This window comes from Ylistrum balloti, unplaced genomic scaffold (genome assembly GCF_031769215.1).
Source record: "Ylistrum balloti isolate Yb309-2 unplaced genomic scaffold, AGI_CSIRO_Ybal_v1 Utg370482, whole genome shotgun sequence".
Taxonomy (NCBI): domain Eukaryota; kingdom Metazoa; phylum Mollusca; class Bivalvia; order Pectinida; family Pectinidae; genus Ylistrum; species Ylistrum balloti.
In genome coordinates this window covers 256590-273917 of record NW_026782315.1, presented here as the reverse complement: position 1 = coordinate 273917, position 17328 = coordinate 256590, and the positions used below count along the sequence as shown (strand labels likewise).

Below are 17328 nucleotides of genomic sequence, written 5' to 3'. Positions count from 1 at the left end.
GTTCTATTGACTTAGTGTAATACAAGGTTCTATTGACAAGGTTCTATTGACCTAGTGTGATACAAGGTTCTATTGACCTAGTGTAATACAAAGTTCTATTGACTTAGTGTAATACAAAGTTCTATTGACTTAGTGTGATACAAGGTTCTATTGACTTAGTGTAATACAAGGTTCTATTGACTTAGTGTAATACAAGGTTCTATTGACTTAGTGTGATACAAGGTTCTATTGACTTAGTGTAATACAAGGTTCTATTGACTTAGTGTAATACAAGGTTCTATTGACTTAGTGTGATACAAGGTTCTGTTGACTTAGTGTGATACAAGGTTCTATTGACTTATTGTAACACAAGGTTCTGTGTAATACAAGGTTCTATTGACTTAGTGTAATACAAGGTTCTATTGACTTAGTGTAATACAAGGTTCTATTGACTTAGTGTGATACAAGGTTCTATGGGTTCTGTGTAATATAGGAATCTATAATACAGGGATTTTTTGGATTCAATATATTATAGAAATCTACTGTCTCAGTGTAATACAGTAATACAGCTGAGATCTATTGACTCAAGAGTAATACAGGAATATACTGACTCATGTAATTCAGGGTAATATTGACTCAGAGTAATACAGAACTATACTGACTCATGTAATACAGGGTAATATTGACTCAGAGTAATACAGGAATATATTGACTCAGAGTAATACAGGAATATACTGACTTAGAGTAATACAGAACTATACTGACTCATGTAATACAGGTAATATTGACTCAGATTATTACAGGAATATGCTGAATAATGTAATACAGGGGTCTATTGACTCAGTGAATTGAGCATATATTGACTCAGTTTCATACAGTTGGTGAAGAAACACACAAAATGTGAGTTATCAATACACTAGAGTAATGAAGAGACTTTCTGAATACTGGTAGTAGAATGGTGTACAATATTTATATATAACAATCATATTCTTCTAAGATGTAACAACATTGACTAAAAATAGAAAATTGCTGTCTTTTTTTTCAGCAATAGCCAGAATGTAAGCACCTGAAAATGTAAACTAGAAGATCTTAAGACATCAAAAAGTGTTACAGCAGTCACTGAAAAGAGATGGCAGTAACACCAGACATACACAGAGGTCAAGAATACAAAAGTCTAATACATAGGTCAAAGTAGACAGAGTTCAAACGATACCATGATGGTCAACATTCATACAGGTTATGTGAACTGCATTCTGTATAGAAAACTGAACGTTAAGGAATTAAAAAATGTCTAACTCAGAGAAACATGCAGTTTTCTCAGAAATGTATTTGTATTTCAATATTTGGCATTGAAATATGAATTCAATTTTAAGAAAACTTTTTCTGCACTTATGAATAAATTTTAACTGATGGTTGACTTTATTTAGGATAAATATTTTTATAAAAAAGAATTTCATGAGATATTGTCCTCAGCCATGACCTGAATATCTTTTTGGTGAACGATATACTAGTCAGTCTTGCATAGGAAAATTCAAATTTTTACAGCCAGTTAATCTTTCTAAGGTCAATGTAAAAATATTGAATGCTTACAATAATCACTTAAATAACTTTGAAATTTCAATATTCTTTCAAAGTATGGCATAATTTTCTTATTTTTTTCATTTTAATCCTTATCTGAATCAATTCAAATAGTAATATACTAAGTATTACTAGGTGTATAGATGTTTGTCGAAATTTTTTTGAAATTTTAATTTGTTCTAATTTAAGAAATCAAATTGTGATCAATATATCAATGTTTAAAGATGATTTATAAATGTCTGAAAACAAGACAGAAGAAACACACAACATCTGGAAATTATGGAAAATAGTAAAAGCATTCACAAGTTCTGTAGCTGAAGTCATTTTGTTTTCTTTTCTTTCAAGAAAGAAAATACAATACCAATATTTTATGATAAGATACTTCAAGTACAAAGAAAAGATAAAAATATTTCTTATTTTGAAAGTTTAGAACATGCAGCAGAAATTACTGACATCACTTTCCAAAACATTGATTTTCACTGATTAGACAATGGAATTCTGGATGAAAGTTATTTCATTATAAAAACATCATCCTACAACTTTCTTGATGTAGAGATTTTATTCAAGTTAAATTTGTGCTTAATAACCAATATCATTATCATGAGCTATCATCCATTAGTAAAAACTCAAAGAGCTATATAGATATATGAAATAAATAGTAAATTATCATCAAATAATATTGTAAATTAAAATCTACTAATGCTATCAAGTCATTTGAAACACAATTCTATCAGAAAACACACATATCAAACATTTCTAACACATGACACGAAATTGAGGAAATATACTAATGATAAACAAAGGTGTTTGTGGATACCTGGGAGGCAGCTCTCCTGCTTAACTATAGAGCATGCATGTCAAAAAAAAAGGTTCATTCAAAAACATGTCAACATTAACGCATCACATTTAAACAAGGACAAACATTATTCCAGACAGCACAAAACAAGTGTTGACATCACTGTTAAAAAAAAATGTAAAAAAAAATCGGTCAACAGACGTAAGGATAAGTTAAAATTGTAATTTCATACATGTGGGCAAAGCTACAGGTGATCTAAAATATGAATAAGTGTTGATTTAAATACAGGTGTTTACACAGTAGCTACGCATTAATCTGTAACACAAGCAAGGTTCAATACAAATGGATTTTCATATATATACATATATGGTAACAAATGGCTTATATATGTGGGAAACAATAAAAGGCTTCCAGGGATAGGCACTTCTAATGGTATAGCTGTTTCTCTGCACACATATAACTGTTTCTCTGTACACATATAACTGGGAGTGTTTATCACATACAATGTGGAAGATTTCATGTTTACATATACCTGTTGTAGATTTCAGAACATTCACAACTGTTGTAGATTTCAGAACATTCACAACTGTTGTAGATTTCAGAACATTCACAACTGTTGTAGATTTCAGAACATTCACAACTGTTGTAGATTTCACGATATTCACAACTGTTGTAGATTTCATGATATTCACGACTGTTGTAGGTTTAATGATATTCACAACTTTTGTAGGTTTCACGATATTCAAAACTGTTGTAGGTTTCACGATATTCACAACTGTTGTAGGTTTCGTGGTATTCAAAACTGTTGTAGGTTTCACGATATTCACAACTGTTGTAGGTTTCCTGGTATTCACAACTTTTGTAGCTTTAAAGATATTTACAACTGTTGTAGCTTCAATGATATTCACAACTTCAGTAGTTTTAATGATATTCACAACTTTTGTAAGTTTCATGATATTCACAACTGTTGCAGCTTTAAAAATATTCACAACAATTTTTATTTTAATACTGTATTAACATGTATATATGTAAAAACGTCTCTGTCAGCTTTAATTCACAGCACATTTTATGGATGGCTGTAAAATTAATTCAGATTTCAACATAACACATAAGTATCAAAACAAACTATTCTCAAGATAAAAATTGAAGACCAACCTGAATTTTATAAAACTGAATCAGATTAACTTTTCTACATTCTAGATCTTACAAACATTACCCACTGAAGGGTAACACACTTGGCTTTAAGAACATATCTAACAGCCATCTGTGTATAATCCTAATATATTTAAATTGTCAGATCATTTTATTCACTGAATTTGACTTACCGTATTTTTCAAATTTTGATTGTTAACACCAACAGCATGAACGTAAGTAAAGAAATAAAGTCAACCCTATAAGGCCATATGTATATATAGAAAAATATGTTTCTATAAAGACCAACGGTTTTTGGTCGTAATATGACACAGTTCATAGTCACTACACCTTTACAGAAAGGCCCCTCCATTTTGTGTTACAATGAGGTTGTCACAAGGGTCTTCAAGTCACTACACCTTTACAAGGGTCTCATAGGTACTACACCTTTACAGAAAGGTCACTCCATTCTGTGGTACAATGAGGTAGTCACAAGGGTCTCCTAGACACTACACCTTTACAGAAAGGCCACTCCATTTTGTGGTACAATGAGGTAGTTACAAGGGTCTCCTAGCCACTACACCTTTACAGAAAGGCCACTCCATTTTGTGGTACAATGAGGTAGTCACAAGGGTCTCCTAGCCACTATACCTTTACAGAAAGGCCACTCCATTTTGTGGTACAATGAGGTAGTCACAAGGGTCTCCTAGCCACTACACCTTTACAGAAAGGCCACTCCATTTTGTGGTACAATGAGGTAGTTACAAGGGTCTCCTAGCCACTATACCTTTACAGAAAGGCCACTCCATTTTGTGGTACAATGTGGTAGTCACAAGGGTCTCCTAGTCACTACACCTTTACAGAAAGGCCACTCCATTTTGTGGTACAATGAGGTAGTCACAAGGGTCTCCTAGCCACTATACCTTTACAGAAAAGCCACTCCATTTTGTGGTACAATGAGGTAGTCACAAGGGTCTCCTAGCCACTACACCTTTACAGAAAGGCCACTCCATTTTGTGGTACAATGTGGTAGTCACAAGGGTCTCCTAGTCACTACACTTTTACAGAAAGGCCACTCCATTTTGTGGTACAATGAGGTAGTCACAAGGGTCTCCTAGCCACTATACCTTTACAGAAAAGCCACTCCATTTTGTGGTACAATGAGGTAGTCACAAGGGTCTCCTAGCCACTACACCTTTACAGAAAGGCCACTCCATTTTGTGGTACAATGAGGTAGTCACAAGGGTCTCATAGTCACTACACCTTTACAGAAAGGCCCCTTCATTTTGTGGTACAATGCGGTAGTCACAAGGAGACCCCACTTAATGGTTCACTGAGCCACAAACCTATCAAAACAAGCCACTTTACTCTGTCTTCTATAGGTGGCCTTTATAGACAGGTTTGTCTGCACATGTATTATCGTAAACATCACAAACAAATAACTTGTCATACTCATCATGGTCACAAATTTAATTTCAAACAAAATGAATTTAGTTTTCTCTGGTTAAAAAATGTTTAACTGACAGTAATGCTCTTACCCCAAATAAAAATGCTGAAATATTGGTTTTAACCTAATGTAAATAACCCATAGGAAAAACAACCTATAATACTAGGCCAAAATGCTGGACACATTGATAAATAACTAGACTGAAATTCATGGTAAATTTTAGTGCTGAATCAACATGTAGTTAAAATCATCAATACATTTAGGGCCAAACATGCATATTAATTATTCAATCATAAAAAAGGTTGCCTAATTCTCTTTTCAAATGTAAAAAAATATCTGAAATTTTTGTGTACCTTAAACTCTCCCAAGGTCATTTGGAACAAGGTCATGATTGTGTCTCCAAGATTGTTGAAACCTTGACTGTCAGTGGCTCCTTGGAAGAGGAAGTAGAAAGCTAGAAATAATTGAAAAAAATGAATATAAGTGAAATGTAGATCTGCTAATTTTTCGACTAAAAAATGTTGTTTACAACACATTGAGGAATTCATCAACAAATTTTTGAAGAATATTAAACCATACTCTGATTTCTAAATTGACAATCACGATGTGTAAATGATTAGAAATAAAAGTCAGACATCAATAAATAAGACAGAATAGAACTGAGGTTATCTAATTCACAATATACTCAAAGTACATTTTATCTCTTTTTTCTGTAACTAATGGCCTTTTCATGTACATCTAAGTAATTAGAGTAAGTAGTCTACCTATTTACACTCTCTGTAAGATATTTTTTATTACGTCATTTGAACCAATCAAAAAGAACCAGTTGCCTGCATTCACATGATGTGTGTCACTTAATAATTTAGATAGCATCAATGATATTTGTGTTAACAATCATAAAGTTTAAAGCACCAGTATGATTTACTTTTAGGAGATTTTAAAGATCCTTTTTAAGTTCTTTGATTCCTGTATCAAATGACATTAAACATATTATCACATAAAAGAATTAAAGTTCAGTAGCAAGTGCAGGAAACATATTCTTAACAAATTAGACAAGACGATATCAACACAGCAACAGACAACCTGGTAGTATATCAGACCGTTGGTATTATCAAACATTGTGTCATTGTGTTGACTGGGATCCAAAACATGACAAAAACTTGCACCAATAAATGATGAATTGGGAAGAAGCTGTTCGTGTTGTCTTCACTCTGGACCGACATTCTAACCTTTTGAGGAGTCTGTATATTTTTTGTATCCACGGCAGTTCATAGAAGAATTAATATCATCGATTGTGGGATGTGATGCCTCCATCCCCTACGGTCTTGATTGTGTCAAAGTGTAATGATTCTTAAGATGTACAGTGTGACCTTTGACCTTTTACAATGACCTTGAATTAATTGCAATATACCTTTGCTTGTCACTTCATCACAATTTTAAAGGTATGACAAATACACCTGTAGAGTTTTAAAACTAAGTGAGTGGTCAATTAAAGCTTGGTCCACACATTTAAAATCCTGACTGTCTGATAGTAACCTATATTCATGGTGATTCATAATGTAATTTTATTGTATTAATTGTCAGATTATAAGCAGGCATGGACAATAACACTAAGATGATTTCTACAGCTTTAGATATAATCTATAGTTATACATACATATACACAAATGTTATTACAACAAGATACTGCAGAATATCCAGAAAAATACATTTAAAAGAATCTTCTGTACATAATTTTGAATTTGAATTATAAAATTTTTTTATTCTAATTCTGTATGAGGATCATAAAATAGAAATTAAACAAGATTTTTTATTTTCCTATCTTACCATGCATTGAATGTGTTTTTAATAAAACTTACCTTGACAAAAGGCTAAGAGAAATATTGTATATATGGCCCCAAATCTTACTAAGTCGCCTACGCACATTTTGTAGATCATGGTGACGAAGGGGCCGGTTAGTTTGACACTTCTGTAAATGATACACAGGGAACATGGAAAGTGATGTTAGAGAAGTGGAAAAATTGTTAACCAACACAAGCAACAGCTGTCAAAATTCCTGGTGAACATTTGAAATTCCAAATGACATTTATTAGTACATATAGGTAGGTTTAGGGGAAAGACATTTAAAGGCCTGTATATATAAAATAAATAATAAGACACTTCAACTTGATGAGCTTTTAACCAAGAAGTAGAAAAAAAACCACTTAAAATATTGCAATTTTGAGTAAAATTATACTTTTCAAAGCAAAAAAAATGCATTGAATAACTTGATAATTGATAAATTTATAATACAAATACTTTCTACATTTCATCAAGGCTGTTGACTGCCTTAACCCTTTCGGCACCAAATATCTCTCACAATGTACAGCTCAGTGCTAAATATCTCTCACAATGTACAACTCAGCGCCAAATATTATAAAAATATATATAATAAAGACATAAAAATTGTTGACCAAAGTCGCCTACAGTGGCCAGTCTGCATGTAGACTTTAGTCGCCTATGGCGCCGAAAGGGTTAAACCTCTGGCTTAGAAATATGTAAAATATATGGAACCTATAAGATCAAAGGGACACAACTCTCACCACTTTTATTCTGAAAATTATATTGGAAGTACATAGTTGCATCAGGTACTACAAAATGATGAACAAGAATGTTGGCAGCTGTACATGACATCGTAGAATGTTAGAGTCTTCCATCGACACAGTTAAAAAGAGTATATGGTAAACATGAAACAAAAAAGGCTTTACTGCATTTGACCTGCTATATCAGAGTACCTGCACAGGTTCTGATATCTCAAAATCGGTTCTCAAGGATTTTTCGAAATATTCTATTGAGTAGAATTTTATGTTGGTTTTCATGGACAAACTATGTCCCTTTTGTGTGGGCAAAACAATCAGTTTGATACAATATAACGGCTGAGAATTTACAAATATGTTTCAAAAATGTGCTCCACTTTGGTTAATGTAACTCATTTATCAGGTCAAACACAATCGAGACATTATATACATGTATTTATAAGGCTGCAGATGTAAATGTTATATACACAAATGGGGATATCACTGGATATTAGCCAATCACCAATCTGTGAAAATATGAAACTTTGGAGAGGTGTCAAAATTTAAACAGTTAAGAAATAGGACCTTTGGTTGCTGTCACAAAGACACATTCCTTAGTCTAACCCTGTACAACCAATCAGGATCTAGATCAACATTACTTCAACAAAAAGATAACTTCAGATAATTAAGTCATGAGACACTGTGCAAGTGACAGGTATGTTGGGGTTGATTTTTCACCTGATTTAATGGTCTGAAGAAACAAGAGTACGATAAAATCCCCTTAAACTGCTCTTTATCAAATTCATCCTACAATAAGCCCAGGGGGCCAGAAAATGACCTCAGACTCAAAAGTTAGGTAGTGGGTTTATTACAGGACAATGAAATAGCATTGGATGGTTATCCTGCCAAGCAGAAATATACATGGGAGAGCCAAGTTACTCACCTATTTCAATATAAATACAATATATAATATACTTAGTGTTGCTTGTCTATACAGTGCACTAGAATATCTTTCAGAAAAACAAAAAAGAAAAAACTTTTAAATTGGTAACTGGTTCCCTGCAATGAAACTATCCTTTTACAGTTGTTGTTTACAGTACGGATTTCTGGTGTGGTCCTGTGACAATTAAGAGGATGAGGATAGCAGGTAAGGACAGCTTATGTTTAATACAGTGTTGGGGAGATCTTAGTGAAATCACCACTTGTGGGCATACCTATGGAGAATTGGACAATAAATATTGTATAGATTGAACCAAATCGGACGAAATCGGTGGCAAGCATCTTATATGTCATGACAATCATTGGTCCTGTTATAAGATAGCCCCTGAAATCATAACAAATCAGAGAGTCTTCATATCAATCGATTGGACTATTCCTAAATGAAGAATTAATTTCATACAAAGTGATCACATGAGTACCATCTTCGATTTCTTTATGATGATAATATATTATAATCACCAAAAGAACATTTTTGAAAATTTTCTTAAAATCGAAATAACTGCATAATTATAATGAATATATATATATGTTGCTAAATGGTGGGTACATAACCTTCACTAATATACTCTGAAAAAAAATTCTTATTTTTAAAATTCTTTAAAAAGTCTTTTTCTATCTTTTTTTTTGTTTCGTTTTATAGATGAATGTCTACTTCCTTAATAGGCAATCTTCTGAAAAATAACAAACTTTGATGTAATAGACTTAATATCTTAAGTGATTTTAAATAGGATTCAAGGCCTAAAATAGTAACCACAAAATTAGCAAGCTAGAATGGAAAATAAATTTTACAAAAGATAAACAAGTTTCCATTTTCAATCAAAATATAATAGACTAGACTTAAAAAGAAATGAATGATTAAAAATGCTGACCTTGCAAAAAAAAGGAGGAAGAACCATGATCCGGGGACAGCGATGATGAGTAAAATATCTTCTACCATCTCCTGCTTGGTGAAGCGAACTGGGATACACAGTAGGATGAGGATACACGATATCATAAACAGGGTTTGGGCCGGAGCATGTTGCTGCAAGTAATTAAAAATGTATGTAAACACAGAGTGATACATGTAAAGATATCTCACACTACCTCCAATTACTGTGTCATGTTTCTAAATGCAATCAAACTCAGTGGCACCATGGGAAAACTTCAAAATAACTGAGTATTCGATTTAAGTGAATTTAAATATCTTGTGTAAAGGTAGGCAGAGTCAGATGAAATGCATCACATTAAACAGGGTCTTTGAGTAGTACAAGTTTGTGATGATAACAAGGTTCAACTGAATGTCAGTAGACTTGGTATAAGTTGTTCCAGACACCACTAACTTAATATAAGAATGACAGGCATGGATCTATGGCTGGATGATGATGCGGAAATATTTTGAATAAGAGACTTGGAGATATAATGTAAAATAATGTTGGCAGGATCATTTACTGAGAATGAATGTGGCAGAGTTTTATATCATATATTTACAACTGTATATTTTGTTATTTGTGAGAATGATGATGGTATTTCTATTGGGAACAAATCAGATTTAATATCAAATTTGACTCAATTTCTGCCATCAAAACATTCCTCCATATTTTTGCAATGAATTAATTGAATTAATTTCACTAATATTTAAGTAGGATGAAACATGAGAGTTATGTATAATCACATGTTTTGCCTATCCAGCTTTGCAAGTATTGTAAATTTTCAAACAAAATGCAAAAAAACAATAAAATTCATGTTTCCCTATCCCTGAAATACACTATTTCCAAGTTAATATTGATCACTAATATGTAAACACCATAGATGTGTTATTGTCATGTTTAAATATTGGAACATAGTAAATAATGGAACGAAAATTTTGTAAATCTTAAATTCTCAAAATTCACTCAAATCTGAAACTTTACCCCAAAAATATCACTTATCCCGAGAAGGGAGGGAAAAGCTGGCCTGATATTTTACATTGTTTGTTGTAATACGACTATAAACTAAACCAGAAAAGAACAAGCCATATTAGGACTTTGTAAATATTCCTTCAAATCAAAGTTGATGAATATCACAAAAACACATAAAATTTTTTTTAAAAATTCACAGATCTATTTGGTTGGTTTAGATTTCCATGTAACTGCAGAGCACTTCTACTTCAAAAGAAACTGAGCTATACACAAAACTTTCAAGTCCAGATGACTGTAAAATCAATGCATTGAGGATCCTTCTTTCTGATTTACATATACCTAATGAAACAAATATAGTGTAGTTTAGTTTATTACCAGTGCAGGATCTTGTTACGATCCTCTATACCGGTCTCAGTGATACAATGATAATGTTTATAATTAATGTCATTTGAGATCCAGGAACTTCAGAATTTCTGCTTTATAATTATATACCAGTTCTTGATTTGCCCAGTGTTCATCTAATCTATTTTTGAAAGAGTTATAGCTGTTGAAGTTAGTAGGATTGGTATAATTCTTTCAGCAAATTTAAATGTAAATGAAAAACTATAAAGTGTGCCCACACCACTGGAAAATTCAGATCCTGATCTGGTTTTCATAGGTTTTTGTCACAGGACAGACAAAAAAAGATTCTCAATTTTGTTAAACATCATTCTATTAAATAATTCCAACAGATGTTACTCTAGCACTTGAGGTGTAAATCCTCTTATGAAAATGTAACATGGAATATTCTAGCAACACAAGCACCACAATATTTACCACATAGGATTTCTAAAATACAGAAATTATAATTAAGTTTTTAGTAAACAATAGTTAATTTCTATATCAAGAGCACATTTAAAAAAGCATCAATGTTTACCTGTACATATTAAGAACAAAGTTTATACATATAGGTGTCAATAATGTTTTCCCTTTTTCTATAATGATTTAGAAACAGAAAATGATTCCTAAAGTATTTAAGCCAAATGAAAATATGAGTTAGAGAAAATGATTTTCAGTTATGCATGACCTTGATCTTTGACCTACAATTGCATGACCTCAGTATATCACACACACCATTAATCTATACAAATGTCAACAAAGGTTGCTGTGCATGTAATGTATATGACCTTTGACCTACAGAGTGTCGTCAATGCAGTATTACCTTCTCCAATTTGAATAAGGGATAAACGCATAATTTGTTGTAGAACATTTTAAGAGCTTCAAGGTTAACTTCATAAAGCTATACACATTTTCCCTCCATCAAATTCTACTTATAATTCTTGAATCTATTTTCTAATTGTACATTAAATTGAATTTTTTTATTACAATTATGAAATTATATTGAAAATAATCAGATCACTTTTCATCAAAATGAACAGATGACAAACACAAAATCAGAATATTTTAAGAATTGAATAAAACTCTTTTTAATTATGTACTTACAAGATTTTTTAAGAAGCCTAAGATTCCCTGTGAGCCGATTTCCACCACTTCCATTGCCAGGATGAGAATACAGCCAAGAATGACGAGGAGTTCACACACAAAGCGGGCCTGTACCAAACAAAGATTTACACATCAACAGTGTCATTCTTAAAGCTATAGTGATAAAGTATTACAAACTCTTAAAATATAAGTATTACAATTATATATAGGAAGGAGGCAGGGTGTAAACTATGTAGAAGATTAGAGAGGTGGGCTTCTTACAAGACAATATGGTCAATACTGAAAAAGAAACAAAAATACAAAAAAATCTGTCTTTACAAAAATAGCAATATCATTTGTCAAAAAAAGAGGTCATTGCATCAGTCATAAAAAGTACTTACATTTGTCAAACCAGGTATAGGCTCATCACTGAGTGTAACAACAGCTACAGAAATATATTGTAGTCACTTCAGTTAAGTGGTGATCAGTATATATATATATATAGAATGCTACCTGATCAATTTTCCAAGTATCGTACTATTTCTGACTTACAGCATCTTTTGGCTCGTTGTAGGCGAGAAAGTCAGTTGACGGACGAGTGTATACTGCTCCACTGATCAACGCCAGATGTACAAAAGCCAGAACTAATCGTTGGAAGAAGCGTCTCTGTAACAAAAATCAGCACATTTACGTTACAAGTCAATTCAATTTTTACAAATACTTTCCCAATTTTTTTTTAACAGTCAAATTTTGATAAGGACACAACTCTTCACTGGATGATAAATGACTATAAAAAGGAAGAAGAAAAAAAGAATTGACAGGATATTTAACATCATGACTGTGTTTCCTAACAAATGATTATGATTCTGAAAATCTGAACTTACATGATTTACAGCATCTGATATTTTAACATCAGATTAATATTCGTTAAATGTTTTGTTGTAGCATTAAAAACGCAAATTAGTTACCCCTAATTCGAACAACTGCACATTATCTAGTCAAATATCTTTTCTACAGAATAAAAGGATATAAATGGTAATATGATAGTGTGCTTATGTTAGAAATAGTACATAAATTAAAAATAACAAGAAAGTTATTGTGGATCCTTATATTAATATGAGAAAGATATCCTTTAATAACAAATTTGATACACAAACTGAAAGAAAAATGGATTAGTTCAGTCAATATAACTGAAGGAAAACTGTCTGGACATTAAAAAAAATCAGAGATAAACACTTTCATTTTCATTATTAATAGAATGTGGCAGGAAAACCATGATAGCGATCAGATTTCTTTTTACGGCAACTATTACTATAAATAGAAGTCTTTGAACCATGAAGAAAACAGCATAAGGTAAATCTTTCACTATCTTCTCTGAAATCTATGTAGCATGTTGACAGTTTTATCATCACAGCTCATTAACCATGTTGTTTTTCTTAACAAGTGTTTCCTACGGGATTTTGCCCAACAGGGTACTGCCCTACAGAAAAGAAAATGTTTCCTACAGGATCCTGTCCTACAGAAAATAGAATGTTTCCTACAGGATCCTGCCCTAAAGACTACAGAATGTTTCCTACAGGATCCTGTCCTACACAAAATAGAATGTTTCCTACAGGATCCTGTCCTACACAAAATAGAATGTTTCCTACAGGATCCTGCCCTACAGAAAATAGAATGTTTCCTACAGGATCCTGCCCTACAGAAAATAGAATGTTTCCTACAGGATCCTGCCCTAAAGACTACAGAATGTTTCCTACAGGATCCTGTCCTACACAAAATAGAATGTTTCCTACAGGATCCTGCCCTACAGAAAATAGAATGTTTCCTACAGGATCCTGCCCTAAAGACTACAGAATGTTTCCTACAGGATCCTGCCCTAAAGATTACAGAATGTTTCCTACAGGATCCTGCCCTAAAGATTACAGAATGTTTCCTACAGGATCCTGCCCTACAGAAAGCAGAATGTTTCCTACATGACCCTGCCCTAAAGATTACAGAATGTTTCCTACATGATCCTGCCCTAAAGATTACAGAATGTTTCCTACAGGATCCTGCCCTAAAGACTACAGAATGTTTCCTACAGGATCCTGCCCTACAGAAAGCAGAATGTTTCCTACAGGATCCTGCCCTACAGAAAGTAGAATGTTTCCTACAGGATCCTGCCCTAAAGACTACAGAATGTTTCCTACAGGATCCTGCCCTACAGAAAACAGAATGTTTCCTACAGGATCCTGCCCTAAAGAATACAGAATGTTTCCTACAGGATCCTGCCCTACAGAAAACAGAAATGTTTCCTACAGGATCCTGCCCTAAAGATTACAGAATGTTTCCTACAGGATCCTGCCCTACAGAAAGTAGAATGTTTCCTACAGGATCCTGCCCTAAAGACTACAGAATGTTTCCTACAGGATCCTGCCCTACAGAAAACAGAATGTTTCCTACAGGATCCTGCCCTACAGAAAACAGAATGTTTCCTACAGGATCCTGCCCTACAGAAAATAAAACGTTTCCTACAGGATCCTGCCCTACAGAAAACAGAATGTTTCCTACAGGATCCTGCCCTAAAGATTACAGAATGTTTCCTACAGGATCCTGCCCTAAAGATTACAGAATGTTTCCTACAGGATCCTGCCCTACAGAAAACAGAATGTTTCCTACAGGATCCTGCCCTACAGAAAACAGAATGTTTCCTGTAGGTTCCTGCCCTAAATATTACAAATTGTTTCCTACAGGATCCTGCCCTACAGAAAACAGAATGTTTCCTACAGGATCCTGCCCTACAGAAAACAGAATGTTTCCTACAGGATCCTGCCCTACAGAAAATAGAATGTTTCCTACAGGATCCTGCCCTACAGAAAACAGAATGTTTCCTACAGGATCCTGCCCCACAGAAAACAGAATGTTTCCTGTAGGTTCCTGCCCTAAATATTACAAATTGTTTCCTAAAGGTCCTGCCCTAAAGATTACAGAATGTTTCCTACAGGATCCTGCCCTAAAGACTACAGAATGTTTCCTACAGGATCCTGCCCTACAGAAAACAGAAAACAGAATGTTTCCTGTACTACAGAATGTTTCCTACAGGATCCTGACCTACAGACTACAGAATGTTTCCTACAGGATCCTGCCCTAAAGAAATACAGAATGTTTCCTACAGGATCCTGCCCTAAAGAAACAGAATGTTTCCTACAGGATGCCCTACAGAAACAGAATGTTTCCTACAGGATCCTGCCCTACAGAAAGCAGAATGTTTCCTTTCCTACAGGATCCTGCCCTACAGAAAATAGAATGTTTCCTACAGGATCCTGCCCTAAAGACTACAGAATGTTTCCTACAGGATCCTGTCCTACACAAAATAGAATGTTTCCTACAGGATCCTGCCCTAAAGACTACAGAATGTTTCCTACAGGATCCTGCCCTAAAGACTACAGAATGTTTCCTACATGATCCTGCCCTAAAGATTGAAGAATGTTTCCTACATGACCCTGCCCTAAAGATTACAGAATGTTTCCTACAGGATCCTGCCCTAAAGACTACAGAATGTTTCCTACATGATCCTGCCCTAAAGATTGAAGAATGTTTCCTGCCCTACAGATCCTGCCCTACAGAAAAGAATGTTTCCTACAGGATCCTGCCCTAAAGAAACAGAATGTTTCCTACAGGATCCTGCCCTACAGAAAATAAAACGTTTCCTACATGATCCTGCCCTACAGAAAACAGAATGTTTCCTACAGGATCCTGCCCTAAAGACTACAGAATGTTTCCTACAGGATCCTGCCTAAAGACTACAGAATGTTTCCTACATGATCCTGCCTAAAGACTACAGAATGTTTCCTACATGATCCTGCCCTAAAGATTACAGAATGTTTCCTACAGGATCCTGCCCTAAAGATTACAGAATGTTTCCTACATGATCCTGCCCTACAGAAAGCAGAATGTTTCCTACAGGATCCTGCCCTACAGAAAGCAGAGAATGTTTCCTACATGATCCTGCCCTAAAGACTACAGAATGTTTCCTACAGGATCCTGCCCTAAAGACTACAGAATGTTTCCTACATGATCCTGCCCTAAAGACTACAGAATGTTTCCTACATGATCCTGCCCTACAGAAAGCAGAATGTTTCCTACATGATCCTGCCCTAAAGACTACAGAATGTTTCCTACATGATCCTGCCCTAAAGATCCTGCCCTACAGAATGTTTCCTACAGTTTCCTACATGATCCTGCCCTAAAGATTACAGAATATTTCCTACAGGATCCTGCCCTACAGAGAGCAGAATGTTTCCTACATGATCCTGCCCTACAGAAAGCAGAATGTTTCCTACAGGATCCTGCCCTAAAGACTACAGAATGTTTCCTACAGGATCCTGCCCTACAGAAAACAGAATGTTTCCTACAGGATCCTGCCCTACAGAAAATAGAATGTTTCCTACATGATCCTGCCCTAAAGATTACAGAATGTTTCCTACATGATCCTGCCCTACAGAAAGCAGAATGTTTCCTACAGGATCCTGCCCTAAAGATTACAGAATGTTTCCTACATGATCCTGCCCTAAAGATTACAGAATGTTTCCTACAGGATCCTGCCCTATGTTTCCTACATGATCCTGCCCTACAGAAAGCAGAATGTTTCCTACAGGATCCTGCCCTAAAGAAACAGAATGTTTCCTACAGGATCCTGCCCTAAAGATTACAGAATGTTTCAGAATGTTTCCTACAGGATGCCCTAAAGATCCCTACAGCCTGCCCTACAGAAAGCAGAATGTTTCCTACAGGATCCTGCCCTAGAAAACAGAATGTTTCCTGTACAAATTGTTTCCTACAGGATCCTGCCCTACAGAAAACAGAATGTTTCCTACAGGATCCTGCCCTAAAGATTACAGAATGTTTCCTACAGGATCCTGCCCTAAAGATTACAGAATGTTTCCTACAGGATCCTGCCCTAAAGACTACAGAATGTTTCCTACAGGATCCTGCCCTACAGAAAGCAGAATGTTTCCTGTAGGTTCCTGCCCTAAATATTACAAATTGTTTCCTACAGGATCCTGCCCTAAAGAAAACAGAATGTTTCCTACAGGATCCTGCCCTACAGAAAGCAGAATGTGTCCTACCTGATCCTGCCCTAAAGATTACAGAATGTTTCCTACAGGATCCTGCCCTAAAGATTACAGAATGTTTCCTACAGGATCCTGCCCTACAGAAAACAGAATGTTTCCTACAGGATCCTGCCCTACAGAAAATAGAATGTTTCCTACATGATCCTGCCCTACAGAAAATAGAATGTTTCCTACAGGATCCTGCCCTACAGAAAACAGAATGTTTCCTACAGGATCCTGCCCTACAGAAAACAGAATGTTTCCTACAGGATCCTGCCCTACAGAAAGCAGAATGTTTCCTACATGATCCTGCCCTAAGAGATCCTGCCCTAAAGACAGACCTACAGGATCCTGCCCTACAGAATGATCCTGCCCTACAGAAAGCAGAATGTTTCCTACATGATCCTGCCCT

General features: G+C 34.7%; 1 protein-coding gene across 1 annotated transcript in view; it reads right to left on the bottom strand.

Moving 5' to 3' along the window:
• The window catches only part of LOC132555394 (transient receptor potential cation channel subfamily V member 5-like), a 60665-nt gene that overhangs the window by 2707 nt on the left and 40630 nt on the right, over nucleotides 1–17328 (bottom strand). Inside the window, exons 8-12 of the mRNA XM_060219741.1 lie at nucleotides 12376–12489; nucleotides 11845–11952; nucleotides 9355–9506; nucleotides 6791–6900; nucleotides 5285–5385 (exon numbers count right to left, since the gene is read on the bottom strand). Coding sequence (XP_060075724.1) covers nucleotides 5285–5385; nucleotides 6791–6900; nucleotides 9355–9506; nucleotides 11845–11952; nucleotides 12376–12489 — 585 coding nt within the window. The remainder of the gene's footprint in view (nucleotides 1–5284; nucleotides 5386–6790; nucleotides 6901–9354; nucleotides 9507–11844; nucleotides 11953–12375; nucleotides 12490–17328) is intronic.